The 27,444-nt window shown below is 41.0% G+C and overlaps 1 protein-coding gene and 1 long non-coding RNA gene across 3 annotated transcripts in view; one reads left to right on the top strand and one right to left on the bottom strand.

Moving 5' to 3' along the window:
* VAV3 (vav guanine nucleotide exchange factor 3) overlaps window positions 1–3,700 on the bottom strand; it is a 388,694-nt gene extending 384,994 nt beyond the window's left edge. The window contains exon 1 of one of the 2 annotated variants that reach the window (XM_019039089.3): window positions 3,183–3,700. In XM_019039089.3, coding sequence (XP_018894634.2) covers window positions 3,183–3,386 — 204 coding nt within the window. In that variant the 5' untranslated portion in view covers window positions 3,387–3,700. The remainder of the gene's footprint in view (window positions 1–3,182) is intronic. The other variant, XM_019039034.4, reaches the window with a different exon arrangement.
* Window positions 2,536–27,444, top strand: part of LOC109029208 (uncharacterized) — a 30,291-nt gene continuing 5,382 nt past the window's right edge. The window contains exon 1 of the long non-coding RNA XR_002008279.3: window positions 2,536–3,021. This is a non-coding gene — a long non-coding RNA (uncharacterized lncRNA). The remainder of the gene's footprint in view (window positions 3,022–27,444) is intronic.

The following is a 27,444-nucleotide window of genomic DNA, read 5'->3' as shown; positions in this document are numbered from 1 at the left end:
CAAATATAGACACTAAAATCTAACACATACAGACACCAAATTTCTTAAATATTCACTGGCCAACTGCATTTTATTTAACTGTATTATATAATAAGGGGAACATGTTAAATGTATAACTAAATGATTAATGTTTACCTCTTTAACCTATCATAAATAAAAACAAAAGCTAAATCAGCATGAAAAAATATACTTATTTTTGAACTGAAGATCATCCTCTTACCAAGATGGCAAGATCAAAAACAAACTGATGTCAACAGCCAGAAAGAACAATAAGTAAGAAAACTGGGATCCCATCCATGCCTTTATTTTGAAAGATAATCAACTAACTTATTAAGATTCCAAGATTCAAACCTATAATTGAGCAGTCATTATTTGCAGTTATTTATTTTTTTAAATGCAAACAAGGCAGAAGGCTAGCAGAGAATAGAAAGGCATCCCACTCACTGGAATAAACACTCATTTTAAAAGGCTGGTCATTTTATAGCCTCTTTCAGGAAAGCTAAACAGGCTACAAACAAAACATCAATAAATTAAAATTTCTTTTGTCAACATCTGCTCTTTACAGTCTCAATATGTCACAGAAGTCAGAAGTGACAGCTTCCAGTTATTTCTCAGCTTAGGAGATCATGTGCTATAAAAAATAGTGTATTTCAAATTAATATCTTCAACAGAATCTAAGTAGACAGAACGACTCTCAGACATACCAAAACGCCACAAGTACTAGTAATGACATCTCTAACTCCAGGGAAATACATTCTGCTGGGACATGACAGGGTTGTACCAGGTTAATAGTTTATTCACTACAGCTAGAACCTTTCCCAAGAAAGATATGAGTAGTTAGAGGCAAAATGTTTAGGGTTATCAGCCCAAAGGAACCGGTAGGCCTCTACAATTGTTTTAAAATTTCTATGGGAACCTATTACTCTTAATATAACAATAGCAGAAAAAATGTTTTTCATAATTTTGCTAATAGTAAACATTTATTAAGTACATGTGCTAGGCACTATAAGCATGTTAAATATGTCAAGTTGTTTCATAAAATCATTTCATAAGTCTCATTAAAGGATTTAATGACAACCTGCATGATACAAACTCATCGGCCTAGCATCCACTTGTTCAGCAGCCTTGCCTCTCTGCAATGAGGCCAAGAACCATGAGGAAAGCAAAAACAGACATCACTAGGCTCAGGTACTAGCCTTCTGGGATTCACATTTGAGGGAAGCACCCTCTCATAGGACATTACAGGAGAAACTGTACTTAATTTGGAACCAGAAACCTCAAGGTTGAACAGACTTAAGAACTCAAAAGTGCAACGGCACAAAGAAGATCATTAGCTGTCCTACTTACCTTATTACAACCCAGTGATTTACCATCTGATAGCATAGTGTAATAATTCCTTTAGGGCAAGTATCCTGGTGTGCTCATTTTGCTACCCCCACTAGGGAACAGAACTCTTAGAGCATTGTGTGTGCTCAATTTTCATTAATGATGCTTATAATGACAATCTTTGGTCATCAGAAAGATTAAATTACATCTAACATAAGAGGAGAAGAGTGAAACACATTCAAAACGATTCTCATCCATTGTTAGCATTCAAATAAAGGCTCCGAGGTTTAAAAAGGTCTTAAGCTGTCCAGAAAACGTGATTATTGAGAGCAACTGCTGAGAGTTCCAGGAAACAAGTTCCAGGAAATGTGCACAGTACTGTACTCCCTACTGGTGGGCCAAGGCATCCTGACCCACGCTGCCTCCTGAGGCTACAGGCAAAGTGGAAAATGGGGATGTGTGAGAGTAGCTAACTGCAGCTCCCACCATAATAGAAAAGTCTGCCAAACCCCTCAAAGGAATTTCCAGAGTTGAGACAACTCTGAAGGGGTACCTAGAGGTAGCAATCACCATGCATGTTTATGGGGGTATAAAATAATTTACCTCACTTTTAAATACGTATGGCTCTCCCCACTTCCATGCCTGTTCTTTCTTAGGGACTGCCCACCAGCAGGCTGAAGGCAAACAGGCAAGGAATGCAGAAGCTGAAGTGCAGGGGACCCTGATGAAACACTGACACCAAGAATCAGAGATGACTGTGTGTGTTCTAACTTTAAATACATACTTATTAAATCATATAAAGTCCGTTCCTTCTTAAAAGGCGCTGCTCTGGTTGCTAAGTAGCTGAGGCTCTGCGTCATAGAGGATTAGTGCTGAAATGTGTCATGGAGAGGGCTCTGTCCTCTCCCTTTTAAGTTGAAAGCAGTTTGGTTTTTTGTTTTGTTTTGTTTTAACATTCTGAAAGAGAAAGAGGCTCTGAACCGAGTTTAACATCCTTCTGTACAAAAATTTTCCGACAGGACAAATAAACTACTCTTCCACTGAACTGTGACTTTTGAGCTGACTCTAGGGTGCACCCAACCTTCCAGAGGTGTCTGGCTTAACCCTCAAAGAGGCAGCTCCAGCCCCAGGAGCCGACCGGCACCACAGCACCTGAGCAGGGCACTGCAGGAAGAAAAGCGGAATCTCTAGTGAAACTTCTCATTTCCTGTCGCTGCTGAGAGAGGCTGGACTCGCTCCTTCTCACATGGTTTAGGAAGAGCTGTAAACGGGAGCTTGCCGGCTGGCCACCAGCTCAGGGGCCCTGGGGGCGGCCTCCGGGTTCTGCTCCCTGTTCTTCCTTTTGACCAATGTCACTCCTGGACAGATAACGGGACCAAACGCCCTTCACTTCCTCGAGTCCTTATGTAAGTCATGGTTCCTCTTTCAGGAAAACATGAGTACAAGACGCAAAGCAAAAGAAGAGACTAAAGGCAAATTACCCCATCACCTCGTTTCGTCCCTCCCCTTCGTTATTATAGAAGAGCTTGATCAAATTCCCTTTGTCGCGCCACACACACGCAGAGTAGGTGAAGGGCACCCTAAGACAACTTATTTCTTTCCCGCCTCACAGAAAGCCTTTACGAAATCCTCACACCATCTCCGGACGCAAAGCTTTCGCATTCAGCTTGAGGAGCTAAACCATTTCAAGCCAAGGTAGGAAACGCCAAAGTGGTGCCGAAGTGGTCCCAAAGCAGAAGGCTGGGAGGCAGGGCAAGCTCAGCGCACCTAGACGTTTGCATTTACACAAAGAAATTAGCCGCATGATTAATGGGAGCTGCCGGCTGGAGGCGGGGCGCCCGCGCCGGCCTCCTCACCTGGGACATCTGCGGCCTCAGGTTGATCTCCTTCAGGTTGATGGAGTGCGCCCGGAGGTTGTTAAGCAGCTGGCAGAGCAGGACTCCATCGCGGAGGGTCTGCGCCAGGTCGAACACCTGAGCCGAGTCCCAGGTCACCCGGTGGTTGGCGGGCAGCACCTTGCAATGGATGAGCCACTGCGCGCACTGCTTCCACGGCTCCATGCCCGACGGCTCCGGGACGCGGCTGGGCCGGGGCGGGCGGCAAGGATGCGGCCGCCGCCGCCGCCGCCGCCGCGGTTCCTCCGCGCCCCGCCGACGCCAACAGCCGCCGGCCCTTTCCCCGCGCGGGATCGAGGGAGCAGGAGCCGCGGCTGACGGGTCGCGGGCGCCGCGCTAGGCTCGGCTCCGGTCCCGGCCCGGGTGCGCCGCGACCCGGCCGCCGCTGCAGCTAGTCCCGCGCGCTCTCCGTGCGCCCCGGCCGGCTCGGCGGCGGCTGCCGCGCACAGGCTTCCGACTCCAGCGCCCGGCCCGCCACTGAGCATGCCCAGCACGCCGGCCGGTCTCGCTGCGGTCCGCAAGTCCCCAGACGCGCGGGTGGGAGCGCGCCGGCGGCCGGGGCTGGGGTCGGTGGCCGAGGGCGGGGCGCGGGGGAGGGGCCGGCGGAGGGGGGCGGCGGCCAGAAAGGGGATCCCGCGCCCCCGCCTGCAGCCTTGCGGGGCTCACGCAGCCCCCGGCGTCCTGGGGTCTTCTCTCGGGGCGGCTTCCCGGCTTTGCCGGGAGTGTGGCTGAATACTGTAATACGATGGGGTCCCCCAGGACCCCCTAAACAACAAATGCTCAAAGGAGCGACGGATTAATTGGGGCACCCAGACTCCCCAGAGCAATGAAAAAAGTGCCCAGAGCATCAGTAGAGCACGGGGCTGAAAGTTTTAGAGATCGTCGCCCCCTCGCCCCTTGCAGCTCTATCCCCTCCATTCTCTATAGCTGATTCCTCAGCCTATTCCTCCTAGTTGCCCCTAGTGGTGTTTTGGCACCCTGAGAGTGAGTGAGAGTGCGTGTGTGGAGACGCCTGCGGAAACCGCCCCGATCCCTGAGCCTATTTCCTCGCGAGGTGATTTTCACTTGGAGCTGGTTTCCCCCTGCACTGTCAGGCTCGGAACTGTTCGCCGTTGCTGTTCTGGTCCTTTTGCTGACCCCACAAAAACCTGCTTGAGAAAGGCCTGTGCCACGGTGCTAGACTGCGCATGCGTCGGCGACTGGCGGCCGGGTTTGAGAGCAAAGCGCGTTAGCCCTGGGCAGCTCCTGCCGGGCTGTTCTGGGATCCTTAGTGAAAGTTGGAACTTGACCCCAGAACTTTTGCGCAGTGCACAAGCAGTGCATTCGTGTTTCTTAAGTAAATCTTTTGGAGACTCTAAACCCTACCCCTTTTACTCCCACTGCACACTGCCCCTCAAAACCACAATTAATGTTTAAATTATTTGTGGCAAGATATTGCCCATTGAATTCTTGCTGTTCAATAGGAATGTGGTCCTTCGTCACCCTTTTGAGATGCATTCACTTAAAATTAGAAAATAGGCCGGGCGCGGTGGCTCAAGCCTGTAATCCCAGCACTTTGGGAGGCCGAGGCGGGTGGATCACGAGGTCAGGAGATCGAGACCATCCTGGCTAACACGGTGAAAACCCGTCTCTACTAAAAATACAAAAAATTGGCCGGGCGTGTTGGCACGCGCCTGTAGTCCCAGCTGCTCGGGAGGCTGAGGTAGGAGAATCGCTTGAACCCATGAGGCAGAGGTTGCGGTGAGCTGAGATCCAGTTACTGCACTCCAGCCTGGACGACAGAGCCAGACTCTCTCAAAAACCAAACAAACAAACAAAAAGATGGGAGTTTGGATAATTTAATTGTATTATATTTCTGTAGCCCAAATTTTTTATTACGAACCATACTTTATAAGCAGGCCAAAATATTATTTTTAAAAGAATGATCTGTTCAGGACAGTGATTGCGTCCTTTTTCGTTTGGCTGTGACAAGGATAGCACAGTGTTTACACTCAGCGCTGAACAATAAATCAGCCTGAGGATTTCCTTTCCTCACACGCATCCTTCCCTAGCAATTTCCTCTTGTGTTCAATGCGGATTCCATCAATAGCACGACGTTTCCTAGGCCATAATTTTGGCAAATAAATCATACTAAACTCTACATACCTTTAGAAGCAAAATCCAACACATTTGAATCACCATTTAACACAGTCTTTCATAAAGAGAAATTAAAAAGAAATTTCATTAAACGGGTCAAAATTTAAACTAAAACTATGAATTTTGTTTCAGGCAGCATCAGATCACCTTTGGATGTTGGAGAATATTTCCAAAATCCAGATTATATACACTATTCCAGGACGCAAATCTGGATTTAGAGCCCGAGCTGTACTGCTTTCTAGCAACATGACCTTGGATAAATTCTCTACGGTTCAGTTTCCATAGATAGGAAATAATAATTTTTTTGGGGGGGGGCGGGGGGACGGAGTCTCGCTCTGTCGCCCAGGCTGGAATGCAGTGGCGCGATCTCAGCTCACTGCAAGCTCCACTTCCCGAGTTCACGCCATTCTCCTGCCTCAGCCTCCCAAATAGCTGGGACTACAGGCGCCGGCCACCACACCCGGCTAATTTTTTTTGTATTTTTAGTACAGACAGGGTTTCACCGTGTTAGCCAGAATGGTCTAGATCTCCTGACCTCGTGATCCGCCCTCCTCGGCCTCCCAAAATGCTAGGATTACAGGCGTTAGCCGCCGTGCCTGGCCATAAGAAGTAATTTCTAACTAATAGGGTTGTTGTCAGGATCAAATGGTACAATGTCTTGCTATTCAAAATGCAGCCTGTGGACAGCAGCATCACCCTTGAACTTGTCAGCACTGTAGACGTTTGGCCTCTACTCTCATACTGAATGAACCAGAACCTGAATTTTAAGATCTCCATATCCCATGTATTTCCATCAAAAGCCAAGAAGCACTGATACAATGCATAGAACGTGTGGTGCCTGATAATTAGAGCTCAATAAATATTACCCAATAGTAGCCACTTTTCATTCACAAGTGGCAACAACGACCAAATATTCTATTTCACTTCTCTGTATATAATATATGACTTCAAAACATAATGCTTCTCAAATATAGTAAACCACAGAGTTGATAGAAAGGCAACAGGAAAATATATGGAAGGCCTAGAAGGGAAGGAGGTTAGTGGAGACACGGGATTCTTCATGTAAACAAGGAGCTAAGTGCCAATAGGTGACTCATGTGAAAGACATTTAAGTGTCAGAAATTGGTGCAATAAAAATGCAATGGGCTTCTCACCTGAGTTATCCTTACTAAAGGAAAAAATTACAGTCTTTTCCCTTTACAATTTTTTTTTTTTTTTTTTTTTGAGACAGAGTCTCACTCTGTCACCCAGGCTGGAGTGCAGCAGATCTCGACTCACTTCAACATCCGCCTCCCGGGTTCAAGCTATTCTCCTGCCTCAGCCTCCTGAGTAGCTGGGACTACAGGCACAAACCACCACACCTGGTTAATTTTTGTGGGGCTTTTTGGGACCCAGCCCTTGTCCCAACAAACCACTGACCTCAGCCTCCAGGCCTGCCCTGGCTGGTCATCAGAGCAGTAAGTGAGAGCAGGAGGCAGAGGCTGGGGAGGACAAGGGAGAGGGAGTGGGGTCCAGTGCAGGGAACAGGGCTCTGTCACCCAGGCTGGAGTGCAGTGACACGATCTCCGCTCACTGCAACCTCCACCTGCTGGGTTCAAGCGATTCTCCTGCCTCAGCCTCCTGAGTAGCTGGGACTACAGGCATGCACCATCACACCCGGCTAATTTTTGTATTTTTAGTAGAGATGGGGTTTCACCATATTGGCCAGGCTGGTCTCGAACTCCTGAACTCAAGTGATCCGCCCACCTTGGTCTCTGAAAGTGCAGGGATTACAGGTGTGAGCCATCGCACTGACCTCCCTTTGCAACCTTAAAGGAAATGTTCCACCTAGTGAAGGCAAGTTGGGAAATAGGGACCAACTCATCAGTGGCAACTCCTTGCTAATCCTGTTACCTAGTGTTCTTGCGGTGTGCAAGAAGTTCTTTCTTGCATATCTGACGTGTGACTTCAGGACCCCTCCTATGGTCCTACTGCCCTTGAGTCCTTCATAGCCCCTGTAGTACATCCACACTCTACCATTTGCTGAATGCCCACTATGTGTCAAGCACTCTTCTGGGCACTTTACATGCACTGTCTGCAAGTGAGAAGATGCTCTCCCACCCATTTTAATGAAGAAGCTAGAGATCAACAGAGTTAAGCATCTTGCTCTTTATTAGGGAACTCAATAAAAGGATGAGCTTGTGTCTCCACATCTGCGCCCCTTCTGTTCAGAGCTGTGGCTCAGCATTAAAATAATTGCCATATCAAGCTTAATTACTGGTTTAAACATCGTTCTCCTTGCTAGACTGAAACACCTTGAAGGCAAGGGTGGTAACTCATTCATCTTCAAATTCCCCGAACCAACCTTGGTGCCTGTCACATAACAAACAATAAATATTAGTTTGGTGAGTAAATAAATGAACAAGCTATGTTAACCCTCTTGCTCTCCCTCCATCCCTCTCTGCCTTTCTATCCTGTCTTTCTGGTGGTGAAAAGATCAGGAAGGATTTGCCAGCATTACTTGTAACAGGCATAAGAGTCACATGAAAAAAGGTCTGCTTTTTTCTTTTCTTTTTTTTTTTTTTTTTTTTTTGAGCCAGAGTCTTACTCTTGTCACCTAGGCTGGAGTGCAATGGTGCGATCTTGGCTCACTGCAACCTCCGCCTCCCGGGTTCAAGCGATTCTCCTGCCTCGGCCTCCCGAGTAGCTGGGATTACAGGCGCCCACCATCATGCCTGGCTAATTTTTGTACTTTTAGTAGAGACAGGGTTTCTCTATGTTGGCCAGGCTGGTCTCAAACTCCTGACCTCAGGTGATCCGCCCACAAGAGTCTACCAAAATGCTGGGATGACAGGCGTGAGCCACCGCGCCTGGCCTGCTTTTTTTGTGTGTGTCTCGCTAGTCTTTCTGTGCCCTCCAAGATGAGCAGGCTGCCCTCTGTTTCTCTTTTGTATCACAGTGTTGTTTGGATCTTGCTTCAGCCCTACACTGTATGAAAACAGGAAATGGGATAAGTGGCATCCTGAACTGCAGGAAAGACAAGGATGACAGATGATGGATATCACATACTAGGTCCCTTGCCATGTTCAAAATTATATCCTACATCGTAGGACATTCTACATCAGGCCAAATGTACCAAAAAACTGAAGTAAAGGATCTGAAAGTCACATTAATTCATTGCCTGCTCCATCTGTATTGTCACTCCACTCCTTACTGACTTTTTTTCTTATTATTCTTCCAACTCTTAATGTTTTTGTTTGTTTGTTTGTTTGTTTGTTTGTTTGAGATGGGGTCTCACTCTGTTGCCCAGGCTGGAGTGCAGTGGCACAGTCTCACCTCACTGCAACCTCCACCTCCTGGGTTCAAGTGATTTCTCCTGCCTCAGCTTCCCCAGTAGCCGGGATTATGGGCACACTCCTGGTTAATTTTTGTATTTTTAGTAGAGACAGGGTTTTACCATATTGGCCAGGCTGGTCTTGAACTCCTGACCTCAGGTGATCCACCCGCCCTGGCCTCCCAAAGTGCTGGGATTACAGGCGTGAGCCACTGCGCCCGGCCTTTGTCTTTATTCCTCATTGTATTTCTTTTTTTATGTTATAAGAGAAGTAAATCATGGATGGTACATAACCTATTGAAGATAAATCAGTTTCTGAAAGAATTGAAGATGCAGAAATACAAATATTGTAAACCGCAAACTGAAATCCAGACTGTTTGCTGGATTAATTTCCTTCAACTACAATCAAATGTAGTTTGGTTTCACATACACATTAGGGATGTGGGCTTTACATTTCTGGTAATTTGATACTGTCTTTAAAGTAAATACCAGAAAAACACTGGGGAGATAGAATGAGGGTAGAGTAAGATTTCTATAATAACTGTTCCTTTAATAAATGTGCCCAAATCAGTGTGAATTTAAAGATTTTGGAATTATGTACAAATGAGCAGGGTCTTGTTACGATCACAGGATTTCTTTTCTCTTCTGACATGTTCAAGTCCTTGATTATAATAATAAAGGTAACAAAAACAATGACAATAACCCATACTCTAAATGGCGCTTACCATCTAACAGAAGAAATTTACTTGAGGTAATTTATGACACATAAAGCTTCCAATTCAGGAGGCCGAGGATGGTGGATCACCTGAAGTCAGGAGTTCAAGACCAGCCTGACCAACATGGTGAAAACCCACCTCTACTAAAAGTACAAAAAATTAGCCGGGCGTGGTGGCAGGTGCCTGTAGTCCCAGCTACTCAGGAGGCTGAGGCAGGAGAATCACTTGAACCCAGGAGGCAGAGGTTGCAGTGAGCCGAGATTGTGCCATAGCACTCCAGCCTGGGCAACAAGAGCAAAACTCCGTCAAAAATAAAAAAAAAAAAAAGCTTCCAAAGAAGCAGCTTTAAAAGGAGGATTAGAACATGACTGTAAGTCTATGTGTTACAAGGGATGGATTAATAAAAGACCAATTAACTAACCAATGTCCAAATAAATGAAATAATGAAATAAATGGAAATACAAGTGTTCTTCCCACTCTGTGAGTATATACCCCACCAACACACACAGAAAATGAGGCTCCAATGATTTACCTCACTGAGTTAATTGCACTTCAGCTGGGTCTTTTCAAAGTCTGGTTCACATTAAACATTCTGCAGCTCTCAAGCCATGATTAGACATTAGTCCATTTTCAGAACATTAGTGGTGATACACATGTATGTTATGTTTTAAAGATAACTAACGAGGTTAAACTTACAGGGAAAAGCTAAATAGCTCTGTGTATTCCTGTCAACAACTAAGGACCTTAATCTAATTTGTAGAATATTTAAATCCATTTGCATGTTGGTATAAAGAAATTGCCAGGGAAAAAGTTCTTTATACAGAGATTGTGAATTTTAAAATCCAATGCAAAGAAACTTTTGTGGGAAGTCCTTGATGTCACTTTTTCCATATAATCCTGTGTATATCACAATCGTTTTACTAAGTTCTTTGCAGAATAATTATCTCTTTAAGTGTCTGAGACCCCAACTACCACCAACCTCCTTTCACCCCAACCCTGACTATCTTTGAGGTCCTTGGAAACAGAGATGTACCTTATTCATGTCATTACTCCAATGCCTGGCACTTAGTAGAGGATAGATGGATAACTGGATGGATGAAGAGGTGGGTGGATGAATAAATTAGGTGAAGAGGGATGTAAACCATGTCATTATAGTAGTGATGAGAGAGGAGAAAATTTCACTTACCATTTTGGCATGTCACTCAGATTTATTCCTGCCACCAACAATGTCCTTGGAAAAATAAAGTGATACAGAAGGACAGATTGGGTTTACCCATGTAGAGAATGCAGGAGTACTAGAAAGCACCCTGCCTCCATCCACATTCAAAACCAAAAAAAAAAAGTCCTTGATTTATGTTTAACAATTAAAATCCATTATAGAACAATTAGAAACTCTCCCTGGAAAATGCAATATATTTAAATTCATACCTCATGCCTGAGATCAGATAATAACAGCAGCAACAGCTATTTGTTGACTATATTATGAGCACTGACAACTAGCTATTGAGCTACCTACTTCATATGTATGGTTTTATTTGATTCTCATAACCTCTCTGAGGTGTTACTATTATTGACCTCATTTTGTAGATGAGGAAACTGACTCTAAGCAAGCTCAACTATCTCTCCTAAATTCAAATAGCCAATAAGTAGCAAAGCTAGCATTGGACCCAGAACATCCTGATGCCAAGATTCACACATTTAACCGTGATGTCATTCTGCCTCTCTGGAGATTTAAGACAGAGGGATCCCTAAGAGCAGATGCCAACAAGATGGCTTTATACACAGCCAACTTTAAACGTTCCACACCCTGCAGAAAGTCATTAACAAAACATAATTTTACATTTTATTTACATGAGTGAAACTTCCCCCCATTCCTATTCAAATAGCAAGAAAAGAATCAAGATTTGTTTGGTAAAGCAATTTTAATTTATTTTTAATTCTTAAAATGTTCCAGTTTTAAATGTTTCTAAATTTCTTTAAGCATTCCATTTAATCTTTTCTAATGTAACCGTTTTGTTTTATTTTGCTGTGTTTTGTTTCATTTTGTTTCAGACTGACATAAGGTTGTGAAATGCTGTGCTTTAGAAAACCTGTGGGTATCTTTTTTGATCATCAGAATCATAACAGTGCAGAAGTGATTCAAAAAAAGCTTGACCAGCTTTTCTGGGAATGGACAGGACAAAGCTAAAAAGCACTAAAATGGAAACCTAATGTGCCATATTAATCTCACACACATGCACACATAGACACTTACACAATTATATATTTTTGCAGACTATGCTCCATTTTGCAATCTTGGCATTAGGTTACCTGTAAAATCATAAACTGGTTTCTATTGCACACACAAATGGAAAAAGGAAGACTCACTGGCCACACCAAGAGTGCTCATCTGGTCAGGATGAAGACACAGTAGCTTTTTCTGCTTCATTGTTTGTTTTGACACTGGCTACAACGTTTCATCTGTTCTTTCAGAAATTTCCTAGATTTAGGGAATAACTCATATGTTCAGCTAGCTTTGTTTCTCCTTTTGCTGACATTTCTCAGGGGCTAATTTCTTAGGCTATTTAAATCAGAGTATATCATTCGGGTGTAAGAAAGAAAGAGATAAGTCTAAAGAGGATATCTCTGAGAGAACAATAATCATTCAGATTATTTTAAAGAGAGAATAGGATAAAATTGGTAGGCCTGAAGAAAATAGGAAAATTTACATATATATATGTAAATGTCCAATCTGCCCTAACCTATAAAATCTGATTTACCTACCTCATTTAATAAATATTAATTTTGCACTTTCTAAAGAACAAAAACTCTCTTCTAAATTTTATGTGGGGTTATAGGGTGAAAGTAAAACAGTGTCCCTAAACCAAATCCCTGTGAAAATGTATTTAACACTTAAAGATGAGAGTAGGAAAGACGGCACGACGTAGGCACTCTATATCTTTCTGTGTGGAAGTGTTTAGTGTCAACTTCTTATGGCACTTGAAACGATGAAACTTATGAACCAGCACTGAGCTGGAAGGATTGCTGGACAGGCAGAACACAGAAGGTCCACTGTAGTCTTAGAAGGGCATCTAGCTAAATGAAAACTGTCATCTTCTAGAATCCTAATATGTCCATATTCTTGTTCCTTTCATTCTGTCTACTTAATCACTCTAAGTGCCAGGAACCAGGAATAATTTCTGGGATGGCTCCAGGCACAAAAATGTTAACAGTGATGCAATTTGATAAATCAAAACGAGTTGAAGGCATTAGTTGAAAACTCTAAAATGTTCTAAGGAACTCAAACAACTCAATAACAATAAAACAAATAACAGATTTCAAACGAGCCAAGGATCTACATAGGCATTTCTCCAAAGAGAACATATAAATGACCAACAGGGTATGAAAGAAATGCTCAATACACTAATTGCCAAGGAAATGGAATTAAAACCACCTGTTAGAATGGCTATTATAAAAAAGACAAAAGATAAGTGTTGGTGAGGATGTGGTAAAAAGGGAACCCTGGTGGATTGTTGGTGGGTATATAAATTAGCACAGCCATTATGGAAAATGGTGTGGAAGTTCCTCAAAACTTTAAAAATAGAACTACCATATGATCCAGTATTCCCACTTCTGGAAATGATACCATTATGTCAAGAGATACCTGCACTTCCATGTTCATTGCAGCATTATTCACAATAGCCAAGATATAAAATCAATCTAGTTCAACAATGGATGAATGGATTTTAAAATGTACTATAATAATAATGGAATACTATTCAGCCTTTAAAAAGAAGGAAATCCTATCATTTGCAACAACATGGATAAACCTGGAGGCCATTATGCTAAGTGAAAGAGGTTGGGCATAGAAAGACAAATACTGCCTGATCTCATTGTATGTGGAATCTAAAAATGTTGAATTCATAGGGACAGAGTAGAATGGTGGTTGCCAGGGGCTGGGGCAGGGTGGGAAGCAGGAATGGGGAGATGTTGGCCAAAGGGTACAAAGTTACAGTGTAACAGAATGAATAAGTTTTGGAGATCTATGGTATAGTATGGTGATTATAGTTAATAATAATGTATTGCATACTTGAAAATTGCTATAAGAGTAGATCCTAAATGTTCTCACCACACACAAAAAATATGTAAGATGATGGATGTATTAATTCACTTGACTTAATCAGAAGTAATCTCCCAAGTGGTTCAGCTGTCTCACAATACAATGGGAGAGGGACTGCCAGAAGCCACTGGGAAAGACGGATGATCAATACTCACAGTGCAAGGGTTGTAGCCTCCCAGTCTATCTTAATCACACTTATGAGGAATTGAGTTACAGGTGTCAAAGTGAATGAGATTTTGCTGTTGGCCAGCTATCAATTCCTTTCATTTTGATCTCTTATGTGGAAGTGTCTGGGAAGATGCAGCCACTGGCTGAGATTTCTTCTTAAGGCTGCTCCCTGGGATCTGGATGTGTCCCCAACACCTCCATTGGAACCACAGTTTACTTTTTAGTAAAAGTGAGAAGGAGACAGACATTGCTATCACAGGGCCTGTGGGTCTCTGATGCTGAACTGAGGGGTAATTAGAAAGGTCTTTTCTTTGCTACTACATCCAGTTTGAACATTTTATGGTAGATATGTACCTAATAATTGCTTTTCTAATGCTCATTACATGTTTCATATTCAGACATTAAAAGCTTAGTTCTTTACTAATGTCTTGTGGAGTATATATTGAATGTGGCAATAGTTTCATTACAGATTAAAAACAGTTATCATTTCTAAATAGCCAGAAACTAGTATCAGTAAAGACCCATATATATTATTTAAAATAATTTAATTATTTTTGAAGTCAGCTTTAACTACCACTTTTAGCTTCTCTGCATTTAAAGATACAGGCAATATTTTACTGTTTGGAAAAACCAATCCAAGATATGAGTTTTAAGATACTGTCTGTGTCTGATCTATCTTTTCCTTCAGATTCTCTACCCAAAATTTCTTCACAATATTCCTATACTCTTCAGATAAACTAGAAAAAAATCTAAACCTCGAATTCTGCTTTTCAAAGGGGTCTGTCAGGAATGAGCTAAGCAATGGTCAGTTTACAACAGGATTAAAAACTAAATTGGCATCTCATTCAAGTTGCACACTGTGGCAAATTTGAGCAGCTGTTTAATACATGTTGCCAGTGGACTCAGTTCTACATCAGTCATGCTAATATAAGTCTTGCTATTCTCCGTAGCTACAAAATATTGCTCTAACCTAAGCCATGTCTGTAGCCAATGCATACTATGGGTAGTTGGGAGGGCTCAGCTAGGCTAGGACAGCTCCCCCGGCCCACTCCTGTCAACCCCGGTGACTCCTGCAAGCCCAAGTAAAAGACTTCGTCCTCAGGTAGGCCTATCCTGATGAGTGATAACTTTGTGCTGGCTTCACCACCACCAGCAGCCACCCATGCCCACCTGTGTTATTTTCAACCTTACCTTATTTGTATTGGTCTTAAAAGGGATCCCTTGGAAATACAGTGTCTAATTCATCTGAGAATTCCCAAGAGCTCACTAAGTATTTATTGAATGAATGAACAAATGAATGAATGGTGTCAGACCTATTACTATGGTCAATGCTACCTCCAATTTTAAGCTACATAAAGTAGCTTAATTTATTAAGTAGCGTTATTTCCAGCATTCCTGTGCTTATTTAACCTTCTGCTGTCTAGATTTTACCTTATTGGAACAGTTTTCTCTGACAGTGTGAAGAAGAGTAAAAGAAGGATCCCACGAGGACTAAACTGTGGATGGGGGCGGGGGTGGAGGTTGAAGCAAGGGACAGATATAACTCAGAATGGTATGATTCATTCAACTAAAAACAAAATCATTTCAAAATTCTAAAGAAAATGAAGTGCAATTGTTGTGTTAAATCTATTTAGTTATTCATAAGCAATTACTATAAACAAATATTTATGTGGCTTAAAACAAAAATATGTCTACTAGAAGTCTAAGAATTCCTTTTTCAATAATCCTAAATTACACTTTGCTTAGAAGAGGTGTGTTTTGTTTACTTTTCAGAGTGATTTTCTCCACAATGTCTGAACTATACATGATTTGTGTGAGCGGGATAAGCCCTTCCAGCTGTTCAAAATTAGCTTAGTCACCAGTCTAGTGAGGCCATCCATGAAATACCCTAGTTGTTGGCAATTTGTTACCTCTGAGCTCTTTAAATTAAATAGCATTGCGGTTCATTCCAAGAAAGGGTCAAATCACTTAGCAGACCATGAAAAAGAGAGGATGTGTCACTACTACTCTTAATCAAATTCTTTCACTTCTTTTATTCTTTTTCATTCTTGGCTGTGGTTGTCTAAATTCATCTTCAGGGATAAATGGTCACTAGTTATTTATCAAAGCATGAGTCTTTTCTGCAGGGATCAGACTTCTGCTATTTTAAACATGCATTAGACTTCAGATTATGAGCCAGGAACTGAACTACATGTTTTATACATCTTATTTCTTTTACATTAGATTTGTAGGGTAGATACGATGTCCCAATTTTACAGGTTAGGAAAAAGGTTCAGAGAGGTAGACGACATTTATAACACTGTAGCTATAAAAACAAGATTCCTGAAACCTTACCTCAAAGCACTAAATCAGAATTTACAGGAGATATCTAGGAATCTATTAAACCCTAATTTCTCTGTTTTTAACTAGTGCTCCTGTGTGATTGTTATTATCCTTTATTATTAAAATTTTCAAACTTATACAAAAGTAGATGGAATAGTTACTAAACCCCCATGTACCATCACCCAGTTTTAACAGTTATCAACCAAAGTTGCAGTATCTTTTTAATTGTTCAGACTTTGCCCTGTGATCCAGGTGATTCTTTAAAATAATAAAATTGAGAACCAGTGAGGAACAGTGACTTTCTCTTCGTCATTTATCTGTGGAGCAGCAGAGCTGAGAACCAAATCTGAAATACGTAACTCCAAGTAGGGTTTGCTTTCCATTTAACCATAGTTGTATTCATTGCATTAATATATATTTATTGGGGTCCTTCGTATTCATATAGTATTATGCTGAGAACTAAAACAAGAAGGTGAACCAGTTAAATCATATTTCAAAGTGGCCTGTGAGCAAGGACCAAAATGTTGACAGCAGGGCCAGGCACAGTAGCTGATGCCTGCAATCCCGCAGCACTTTGGGAGGCAAGGTGGAAGCATCGCTTGAGGCCAGGGGTTTGAGACTGCAGCAAGCTATAATTATGCCACGACTGCACTCCAGCCTGGGCAATGGAGCAAGACTCTGTCTCTAAAAAAAGGCAAAAAAAGTAGATGATAAGTACAAAAAGTAGGAGATCAAAGAATGAAACAGTTTTAAAAGTCTTCATGGGAGAGATACAACTTGACCTGGGCCTTCAGCAAGGAAGGACTTTCCAAGTGAAGAATAACATGAACAAAAACATAACATTCAGAATCAACAAATTATTTCTGGAGAACTCAGGAATAAAAAGCAGACTGGCTGGACAAGAGAGGCCCATATTGGATGGCTTGGGGGATCAGATCACTTAAATTCTCAAAGGCAAGATTGAATGGGGGTAACAGAAAGTCACCAGGAGTTTTTAAATAGGAGAGAAATATGGTCAAGGTGGTAATTTAGAAAGAAAATTCTGGGCTGGGCACGGTGGCTCAGGCCTGTAATCGCAGCACTTTGGGAGGCCGAGGCAGGCAGATCACAAGGTCAGGAGTTCGAGACCATCCTGGCTAACACGGTGAAACCCCATCTCTACTAAAAATACAAAAAATTAGCCAGGCATGGTGGCACGCACCTGTAGTCCCAGATACTTGCGAGGCTGAGGCAGGAGAATCACTTGAACCCATGAGGCGGAGGTTGCAGTGAGCCGAGATGGTGCCACTGCACTCCAGCCTGGGTGACAGGGTGAGACTCTATCTCAGGAAAAAAAAAAAAAAAGAAGAAGAAAATTCTGGCCACAGCATATCTGGAAAAGAGATTCAAGAGGCAGGGTGATATGTTAATAAATGACTACACCAAATCAGGCATAAGATGAAAAGGATCAAGATTTGAGAGACGTAGGATCAAATGGACTTGGTGGGGAAAAGAGGGAGGAATGAATTAAAAATGACTGTGGTTTTGTAACTGGGTAGCCAGAAGAATTCAGCAATACTGAGTTTTACTGAAAATAGTGGAAGATACGAGATCAGTGCTTGGGGGAGAGTTAGTGTGGGGATGCTACGTTCAGAGGCATCAGCATAGGAAATCATTGAAACAGTGATAGCCACATGATCAAAGGTAAGACTCACTGGAAAATAATAACTGAGATTCCGAGGGCTGCTCACAGTGAAGGGGTGAGAGGAGAAGAGGAGGCAGAGGAGTTATGAAAACCCTAGAGGGATTGTCCCTGGGGATCACCCTAATTCAGATCACTGCCCACCAGAGGATCATTTAGTGTCAGTCCCTGTGAGGATGCCCTTTATACAATTGCCTTTGACTGATGCTAAATGGGTAGAAACCACTGCCATGTCATTTCTGTAGCAATTTCTGGATAATCACTTGGGGCCAACCCTGATTCAATATCTGACTTATAGAGTCTAAAAATGTTCTTTAAATTTGATCTTTAATGGAAAGAAGAAATAAGTGAAAAATATTTGGGGCACCTTAGTGGCAAACCATACCTGCTTCATGAAATATTGCTTTAGGCCTATTACATAGGTTTCATACAGTTGTGGTCTTGTTGAAGTATAATTCCTCGTCCCCAGAGATTAGGAGAGCTCTGATAGCAACAGCTATAAACAGGTCTTGATTCTGCTTTAAGGGTTGATTTTCCTTGTCCGAATCCATTCGTTCCCCTTCTAGGATTCCAATTCGTCTGTGACAATTACTTCATTTATGGGTCAATATTTATAGACAATCCTTTTTTTCTATTGTTAGAGAGTTAGGGGTAAATAAGACAGACAAAAATCTTATTCTTCACAGAGTTTGCAATTTCCTTCTGACTTTGTTCACTATCTAATGCTTTGTGAGAGTACACATCCAAAATAAAGCATGCTATTATTCCTAGCTGTAGAGAATGTATCTGTTATCCTTGTGATTGCCTTTTGGCCATGTGCACATTGGAACTTTGTGTCCAAAGCTGCACTTTCTCCCCTACCTGGTAAGAACAGCACCTACATTTATCTAAATGGCCACAGGGTCAGTGGCATTACAAGCCACATGTCCAGTTCCCTGAGCAGCCTCTCTTCCTGTTAAGACTGATGACACCAACCCCCTCATTGCTATTATACCTCAGTGCTCTCTCCTCCCTCCCAAGGCCCCTGACTCTTGTAGTTGCTCTCATGCTATTCCCTGCTGGAACAATTCCTCTTATTCTCTGAGTGCCACTAGGAAGAATGACACCTACCTCCAAGAAACTCTCACCCATCTCTGTACGCATTTGCACTTCTCTCTAAACCCATCTCAAAATCTGAGCCCAGAGAGGAGAATTTAAAATCAAAATTATGACTGAAGCAGCACAGAAAATACTTCTTTCTTTCCTCTAGTACACAGGTTACACTGTAGCTCAGAAATCAAGATAGGAGATAATTTCAAGAAAGATACGGTGATGGACTCAGAGAACTCGCTTCTATTTTGGCAGGTCCTCTGGTCCTCACACTGTCCCCACCCATGTATGAAAATCTAGAGCAAATCATTCTATACCTTCCTTTTTAAAAACCAAAGAAATATTCCCACTTGTATTCAATTGGATTCTGTTTATCTAAGACAATGTTTTTTCAAGAAAAGTATAGTGCTTAAAAGGATACCTACCTAGCCCTGCTGATACATTTTTGGTAGGGATACTTTTTTGAGTCATATACTTTTAGGCATAAACATTTCTATTATTTTCCTAATAATGTTTGAGCTAATAATTTCAGCCTCATTTAGGGAAACTCCCTGTTTAACCTATCTAGACATCTTCTTTTCTTTTTTAACCAACATTAATTATAAAATTATAAGGAATCTTTCCAATTAAGAAAATGATGAATCAAATCAAACCTAAAAAATATTTCTTTAAAAATATTATTTTATGCTACAAAAATAACAGGGCTAAAGTCCAAGTCAAATAATTTTAAAATGAATGATTTCAAATGAAATAATATTTCCTCTCCAGAAGCACCGATGAAAAGTAAATGGTTTACTTCACTGAGGCTCCCAGGGGAAAAATAGTTACCCACAGTCATTATGTTTAATATTAGAAATAAATGCTGCTCTCAGTTTGAAGCTTGGTTCTTTTTCTAATTTTTAGGGAGTCAGAAGTTTAAATCTTTTATTAAAAATTTATATGGCAATTGCTACTCTCTTATTTTCTTTTTTCTCTTCCCCTTATCTTTCATACATTTTGTATAATAAGGAAGCAATTTTAATACATTTTGTATAATAAGGAAGCAATTCCTCTGCTATTAAAAACTGCTTTTAATGAGAGACAGAGATGTTTTCAACTGCAAGAGGAAGGGACCAAATAATATATTTCATTTCAATGTAGAACAGAGAGATTTTGCTCAATGGTCAAGAAAAGTAAAATCCATTTCACTGAAACATAAAAATCGATTTTGTAGCTCTCGTGGCTCTACAGCAGTTAGGCTCTCATCAAGAACATGTTTTCACATTACAATTTATAAAGTTCACGGAGTGAGATCAAAAGGGTTTTTCCCATAAAGTAAAACCAGTGCCCCCAAATTCCCACCAACACATGTTTAAAGAAAACTTTCATGTCAACATGGATTACCTTATCTTGATTTATTTTAGATGCGGAATTTGTAACTTCAATTAAATAAGGAATAAATATTCAATTATGAAGCTTTTTAAACCCTGAGGCTTCGATGTAGAAGGAAAGTAATAAATTAATCCAATAGAACAAAGATTACACATTGCTATCTTCTGACTCTACCTAATTATCTCAGAATATAAAGTGCATCAGAAATTCAACAGAGAGTTATGAAGAATTATCAGGATATACAGTGATTAGTAATTAATATACTCTCTAAATGAAAGTGAGTTTTGCACAGTTTCTATGTGAATAGTTATCATTTCGATTCTTAGTGAAATTTCATGCATAATATCTAAAGTTCTGAATCTCTGGAAGTGAAAAGAAAAAATGCTCTCCCTTAAAAATAAACTGGTTTTGGCTGACTGCAGCGGCTCACACTTCTAATCCTAGCACTTTGGGAGGCTGAGGCGGGTGGATCATTTGAGCCCAGGAGTTCAAGACCAGCCTGGGCAACATGGCAAAACCCCGACTCTACTAAAAATGCAAAAATTACCCAGACGTGGTGGTGCACACCTGTAGTCCCAGCTCCTCAATGGGCTGAGGCCGGAGGATCACTTGAACCCATTAGGTCGAGGCTGCAGCGAGCTCCAATCTTGCCACTGCACTCCAGCCCGGGTGACAGAGTGAGACCCTGTCTCAAAAAAAAAAAAAAAAAATTAAATAAACAAAAATAAAAAATAAACTGGTTTTAATCAGTATTCATCCAAATCTGCAAATTCCAAGAATGAATTTTAACAGCACTCCAGCCTGGGTGACAGACTGAGACCCTGTCTCAAATAAATAAATAAATAAAAATTAAAAATAAACTGGTTTTCATCAGTATTCATCCAAATCTGCTAAGTTCTGAGAAAGAACTTTAACAGCAGAGTTGACATTCCCTTTCTATATTCAGAGAAATTGTAAGTACAAAATAATTGTGTGCAGCCCAGTTCTACCCTTTCCATCCAAAAATGACCCAGGAAATTTCCCACAAAAATGGCTCCTCTTCTCAATTTCCTTCCCATTTTAGCCAAATAGCTGGTCATAATGATGTTTGTTTGCTGAAGCAATGTCATAAGTTCTAGCAAGTGTCCACCAGCTCAATATAACGGTAAACACAGGAGACTGAGAGCAGAAAACCAGGGTTCTAGTTCAGCCTCCCTTACATCTGGCTGTATGACATGGGATAATCTCTTGGATCTTGGTGGGTTTTTGTTTGCTTGTTTGTTTTGTTTTGTTTTGCTGTTGTTGTTTTCCTACCGATTAAGTAAATTGGACTAGATTATTTGTAAAGTTCGTCCCAAAGCAAAATTCTGATTCTCTAGGCACTCCCACTCTCTCTCAGTCCATTAGACTGAAAATTATGGAAAATTTGACTACACTGTTTTCCTCCAAATTATCACCAAGCATTGTCTGTTTGTTTTCATCTTTGCCTTATCCTCTTAGGCATGGTCTGTAACTTTGTTAAATTCATTCTTCCCATGCTGTCTACTTCTCATCAGATTTCCTAGCTCTGAATCTTCAGTGGTTCCTCGTAGCCTACCCTATTGTAGACTCTTCATAAAAGATGATAATATAATACACTGTGTGAAATAACTTGGCTCCAATTCATCAATCCGACCTTATTTTCCACTTCTCCAATACAGCAGAGACCATTGGCTCTTCTCTACTCCAACCTTCTATTTGCCGTTGTCCTTCATCTTAAAACTACTCATTCTTACTCCCATTCTTAGCCTGTCAAATAAACTTCTACACGTTTTTCAAACTCTTTATTCAAGTACTCAAGACTTCCTGCCTTCAACTAGTATGATGTAGCATAGCATAGTGGTTACAGATGCCTTTACTGAAGCCAGATTGCCTAGGTTCAACTCCTGGTTCTGTCACTTGCTAGTTCTGGAAATTTGGATGTGTTATCTCATCTTCCTGTGCTTTGGTCTACAGAGTGGGGATAAAGTAGACCCCTACTGAAACCTATTGGATTGAGTTGCTATGAGGTTAATAAGTTAATATGTGTAAAGTACTTGGAACAGTGCCCAGCACACAGTAGGCACGCTAAAAGTGTTTGCATTCATCAATACACCAGCTCCCTGTGGCATGCTTTGTCGGTAGCATATATTAAGGCACATGTATTTTTTTTTTTTTTGACAGAGTCTCACTGTTGCCCAGGCTGGAGTGCAGTGGGACAATCTCATGGCAACCTCCACCTCCCAGGTTCAAGCGATTCTCCTGCCTCAGCCTCCCGAGTAGCTGGGATTACAGGCATGTGCCACCACACCCAGCTAATTTTGTATTTTTTTAGTAGAGACGGGGTTTCTCCACGTTGGTCAGGCTGGTCTCAAACTCCTGATCTCAGGTGATCCGCCCGCCTCGGCCTCCCAAAGTGCTGGGATTACAGGCGTGAGCCACTGCGCCCGGCCAAGACACATGTATTTACTTGTCTCTACCACTCGCTTCTATCTCTCTTAAATAGTTAGAAAGTAAAGGGGAGAACAAGTATGATGCCACTGTTATTCCCACCCTCTCCATGGGCACAGAGTACTGTTCAAACTCTTGGGGTTTACAACCAGAGAGAGAAATATGAAACTGTGGAGAGAAGCCATAATGATAATTAAAGGTTTGGAAAGTGATGATTAGGAGGAAAGACTAAAGAACAAGGACTAATAACCCCAGAAAAGAAAAGATGACAGTTACTTACATAAAGGTCTTTAAAATACAAAGGGCCCTTGAAAACTCCCTGGTAATTGTTTGCTGTTCACATTTGACTATTAACTGCCTTAGGTTTTAACCATAGCCTTTCTTCTTCCTTTCCCTCTCCATAGCTGCTTTTATGTCATTCTCATTCTGGTCCCACTACCTGGCTTACCTTAACCATATGCCAGGCAGTCATATGTATTATTCAGATTCCTCACTACAATTCTGGAAGGTGGATTTTATTAAGCTTTTTTAATTAAAGCTGATGACGATTAGTTAAATTGACCACACTCATGCACCCAAGCCAGTAAGTAGCAGTACAGGCATTCAAACCCAGGTCTATCTGATGCCAGAATCTAAGATCAACTGATGACACACACGTGATTTCTCCTTATGATTGACTCTTGTTGCTTTGTACTCACCACACCTACCAAGAGCTCCAACCCGGCCCAGTATAGGAGCATTAGATATTCACAAAGAGCTGGTTGCTTAAAAAGAAAGTACTGACAATTTTAAATATTGCAATGATTCAAGGGGAAGTTGGGAAATGGTGTTTTTTTTTTTGAATGATCAACATTAATAAACTAAATAACTAATTAATTTATTGGCTCTCCCTTGTGTCAGCTAGTTTAGGTGTCTCTAACAGGAGAGCCAGTGTAAGGGTCTATCAGGAGAGCTTGAGAACTTTTCAGGGTTTTGTTGTTGTTTTTTTTTTTTTTTAAGAACAAAAGCTTTTACGTTCACAGACAATCCAATTTATAAAAAATTATTTAGCCAATAAATGCAATGACTGAAGATGTCACTAATTTATAAAGCTGCATGAACTCTATTAGGGGCTGATAGAGATGACTAGTCAAAAAATTTAAATCTAAGTATTTTAATACCCTTAATAAGAACAATGGAAAACTGATGAATAATCTGTTTATAACCACTCATGAAAATGCTAGTGGGTCTGTGAACTACAGAACTCAATAAATAACATCTTTATAACCTTTGCCCAAATTTCAGAAAAATCTGTGAAACAGTTACAGAAAATATGCCCATCTAAAAATGTTTCACCATTTTGTTTAATGACCACAAAATTAATAAAATATGATGGAAATCTTGATATTCTTTATGGTATGTGAAATTCGACCTGAGTCCACTAACTTCCTTACAAAAAGCAAGCAAACATCCCAATATAGGAGGTCCAGATAAAATGAAAAGCTCTCTTTATTCCATCATATTTGTGTTGACTTAATCCTTTGACCTTCCTTACAATTAAAATTAAATTAAACATACACTGTAAAAACTCAGCAGAAACCTCCCAGGCTCCCACAGATCTGACTCTATAAAAATATTTTCTTTGTGTGGAACATAGCACAAAATATAACCATTTTATAATCATATAATTAAGATTGAAAAGAAATCCAATGCCTCTTACCACTCTAGCAATCAAATATTTTCCTCCTGTATAATTATTTAAATTTCATTTGTACAAAAGTAACATACACTCAATGCAGAAAGATATATAATTATATTTACATTTTATATTTTATCTATCTATAACCAGGAATTCCATCTTTGTAATATAACCACCTTTTACATTTTAGTGTGTACTCTTTCCATTTGTTCTTGTGATATATACTTTTAAAAATAAAAATGGCATTTTACTATACACCCTATTTTATAACTTAGTTTTTCATTTAGCATTCATTACAGTTTTCTCCAATTTTTATAATCTTTATTATTCATTTTATAAACCTACTTGACTCATTTAATGTGATATAGACCAATAGTTGTATTTTGTATTTTTAATGTATCTTGTATGTAAAGGTCTCAATAGTCATTGTTTAAAAACAATTAGTTTAGCAGCATCCAGATACTCTGGTTATTTATAACCCTCCACTTTGCTCTTAAATCCCGGGATATCCTGCTTTAAGTAAACTCACATGTCAGGAGATGGAAAAATTGTTATAGTCTGAACAACTAGAAGGAAAATATTTTTAGGTAGAGCAGACTTGCCTGGTATATTTTTGGGGCCTGAGCAAGAGTACAAATGGAAGCCACACATCAGATGTTTTAATACTCAAAAGTTATAATTCAAACTAACAAATTGTTGAATCTCCCAGTTTGAGGAGGAAATCTACATTTGAATTAAAAAAGTATAAATGCATTTTTAGTTTGCATAACATTTTTTAAATGGTATAGTTTAGTGTTTTCAAAGTGAGGACAACAAAATATTTTCCAAAGGTCATATTTAGAAATGTTAGAATCAGAGATTAACAACAACAAAACAGGACTCTGAATTCCCTTTTGCTGTAGTAAATCCCTAAACTAGCTCTCTCTCCTTCCTTTTTGAGGATACTGAAATTTTCCATCTAAAGCTAAGGTTTCCTGATAAATTTCAAGAAGCAGTTTTCAAAATTTAACTCAGAGGCTCTCTGCAGTTTCATGCTTTGAGATGTCTCTGTCTAACAAGTTTTTAGGGGCTCTCTTTCCTTTCATAGAGCACAATAGTAAACCACAAAGTGATGGGTTAGCTCCAACAGCAAAGTGAGAAGTACAATCACAATATGTTGTTCACTTTCTTTAATAGTACACTGTGATTTTAGCATAGTCATTATGACCTTTATGGTACCAACAGCTAGAGCTTGTTTCCATTAGTTTCTTGGCCTCCAAGCACAGATCAGACAAGAGACTCATTTAATATGGTATAAAGCAACAGAGCTCTTAATAAATGCTACTTATTACCAGAAAAAATATTAACACAGGAAACCCCAAGCCCTTCATAATCAAGGCATCTCAGTTCAAAGCACTGCTGTCAATAGTTTTAGGTTCTGATAATTGACTTGGATCCTTCAGAACCTCTAGGAATTTATGCTGATGATATTTTCCCTAAACAACTTCTCATTATGGGCACTAAAATTTACTGATCACGTGCTATGTGCCAAGGCTCATTAGTAGGGAAGACAGCCCAAAAGCATGATTATAAGCAAAGGAGTGGCAGGGTAGAGGTAGACTCAGATAGCTACAGAGGCACAGAGGGAGGGAAGGACCTGCTGCCTGGGATGGATAGAAGGAGTGTATTAGTCAGGGTTCTCTACAGGGACAGAATTAATAGGATATATGTATATATGAAAGGGAGTTTATTAAAGAAAATTAACTCACGCAATCACAAAGTAAATCCCAGGACAGGCCATCCGCAAGTTGAGGAGCAAGGAAGCCAGTGGTGGATCAGCCTGAGTCTCAAAACCTCAAAAGTAGGGAAGCCAACAGTGCGGTCTTTAGTCTATAGCTGAAGACCTGGGAGCACCTGGCAAACCACTGGTTTAAATCCAAAAGTCCAAAAGCTGAAGAACTTGGAGTCTGATGTTTGAGGTCAGGAAGCATCCAGCAAGGGAGAAAGATGAAGGCAGGAAGATTCAGCAAGTCTGTTCTTCCGTCTTCTTCTGCCTGCTTTATTCTAGCTACACTGATGGCTGATTAGATGGTGTCCACCCAGATTGAGGGTGGATCGGCCTCTCCCAGTCCACTGACTCAAATGTTAATCTCTTTTGGCAACACCCTCACAGACACACCCAGGAACAATACTTTGCATGCTTCAATCCAATCAAGTTGACCCTCAATATTAACCGTCACAAGGAGGGAGAAAGCAGGGGGTGCAAGAAGGTATTCACCTGCAGGGGAAAGTAGGTAGATTGGTATTATTAGAACAGCATACACAAAAAGTCAGAAGGTCAAGTACACACACAGAGTCAGAGATCAGTCAGGTTTGTGGAGGGGCCAAAATTTTGATGTACGAAGTGAAGAGAGAGACTTATGTGAAACTAACAGTTGAAAATGGCCAGAAAGATAGAGAGGGATGGACTGTAAAAGGTCCATGAAAGAACCTAGAGCCTCCCAAGGAGGCTGCCCTAAAGTTCATGCCTGTTAGGTGAAACCACCCTACAATGGGGTGTAGGGTGACATCTCACTAATGAGGACCCTTAGTAGAATTTAAAATTTATGCTCAATTCCACTTTCTTTTTCTTTTTGTTTTTGAGACAGGGTCTCACTCTGTCACCTGGGCTGGAGTGCAGTGGTGCAATCATGGCTTACTGTAGCCTCTAACTCCTGGGCTCAAGTGATCTTCCCACTGCAGCCTCCCAAGTAGCTGGGATACCGGCACATACCACCAGTCCCAGCTAATTTTTTGTGTTTTGTATAGAGATGGGGTTCTGCCATGTTGCCCAGGCTGGTCTTGAACTCCTGGACTCAAGCACTCCACCTGCCTTGGCCTCTCAAAGTGCTGGGATTACAGGTGTGAGCCATGTATAATAACACCCGGCCTAAATTTCACTTTCTAATGAAATGTGTTAGAACAAGATTCCATAGCTACCTCAGAGGAGACAACACATACAGCACATAAGACCTTGCTGTACTTGCCTTCTCAGATGAAGAAAGCTGGAAAATAAAGCTGTTAAAGAGACCTTTTTATAATTAGCTTGGGAAAACAGGGGCCTTCATAAAAACAGAGATGGAGAGACCCATAGCCAAGATCCTTGGAGACTTCAGGAAGGGCAGTTGTCTAACAGTTTCTTAGCACAAGGCCATACCTGCCCCACGCAAAAGTACTAATGCAA

The sequence above is a fragment of the Gorilla gorilla genome, chromosome 1 (genome assembly GCF_029281585.2).
Source record: "Gorilla gorilla gorilla isolate KB3781 chromosome 1, NHGRI_mGorGor1-v2.1_pri, whole genome shotgun sequence".
In the NCBI taxonomy this organism is placed as follows: domain Eukaryota; kingdom Metazoa; phylum Chordata; class Mammalia; order Primates; family Hominidae; genus Gorilla; species Gorilla gorilla.
Note: the sequence above shows the minus strand (reverse complement) of the source record. Positions and strands in the feature narration are given on the sequence as shown.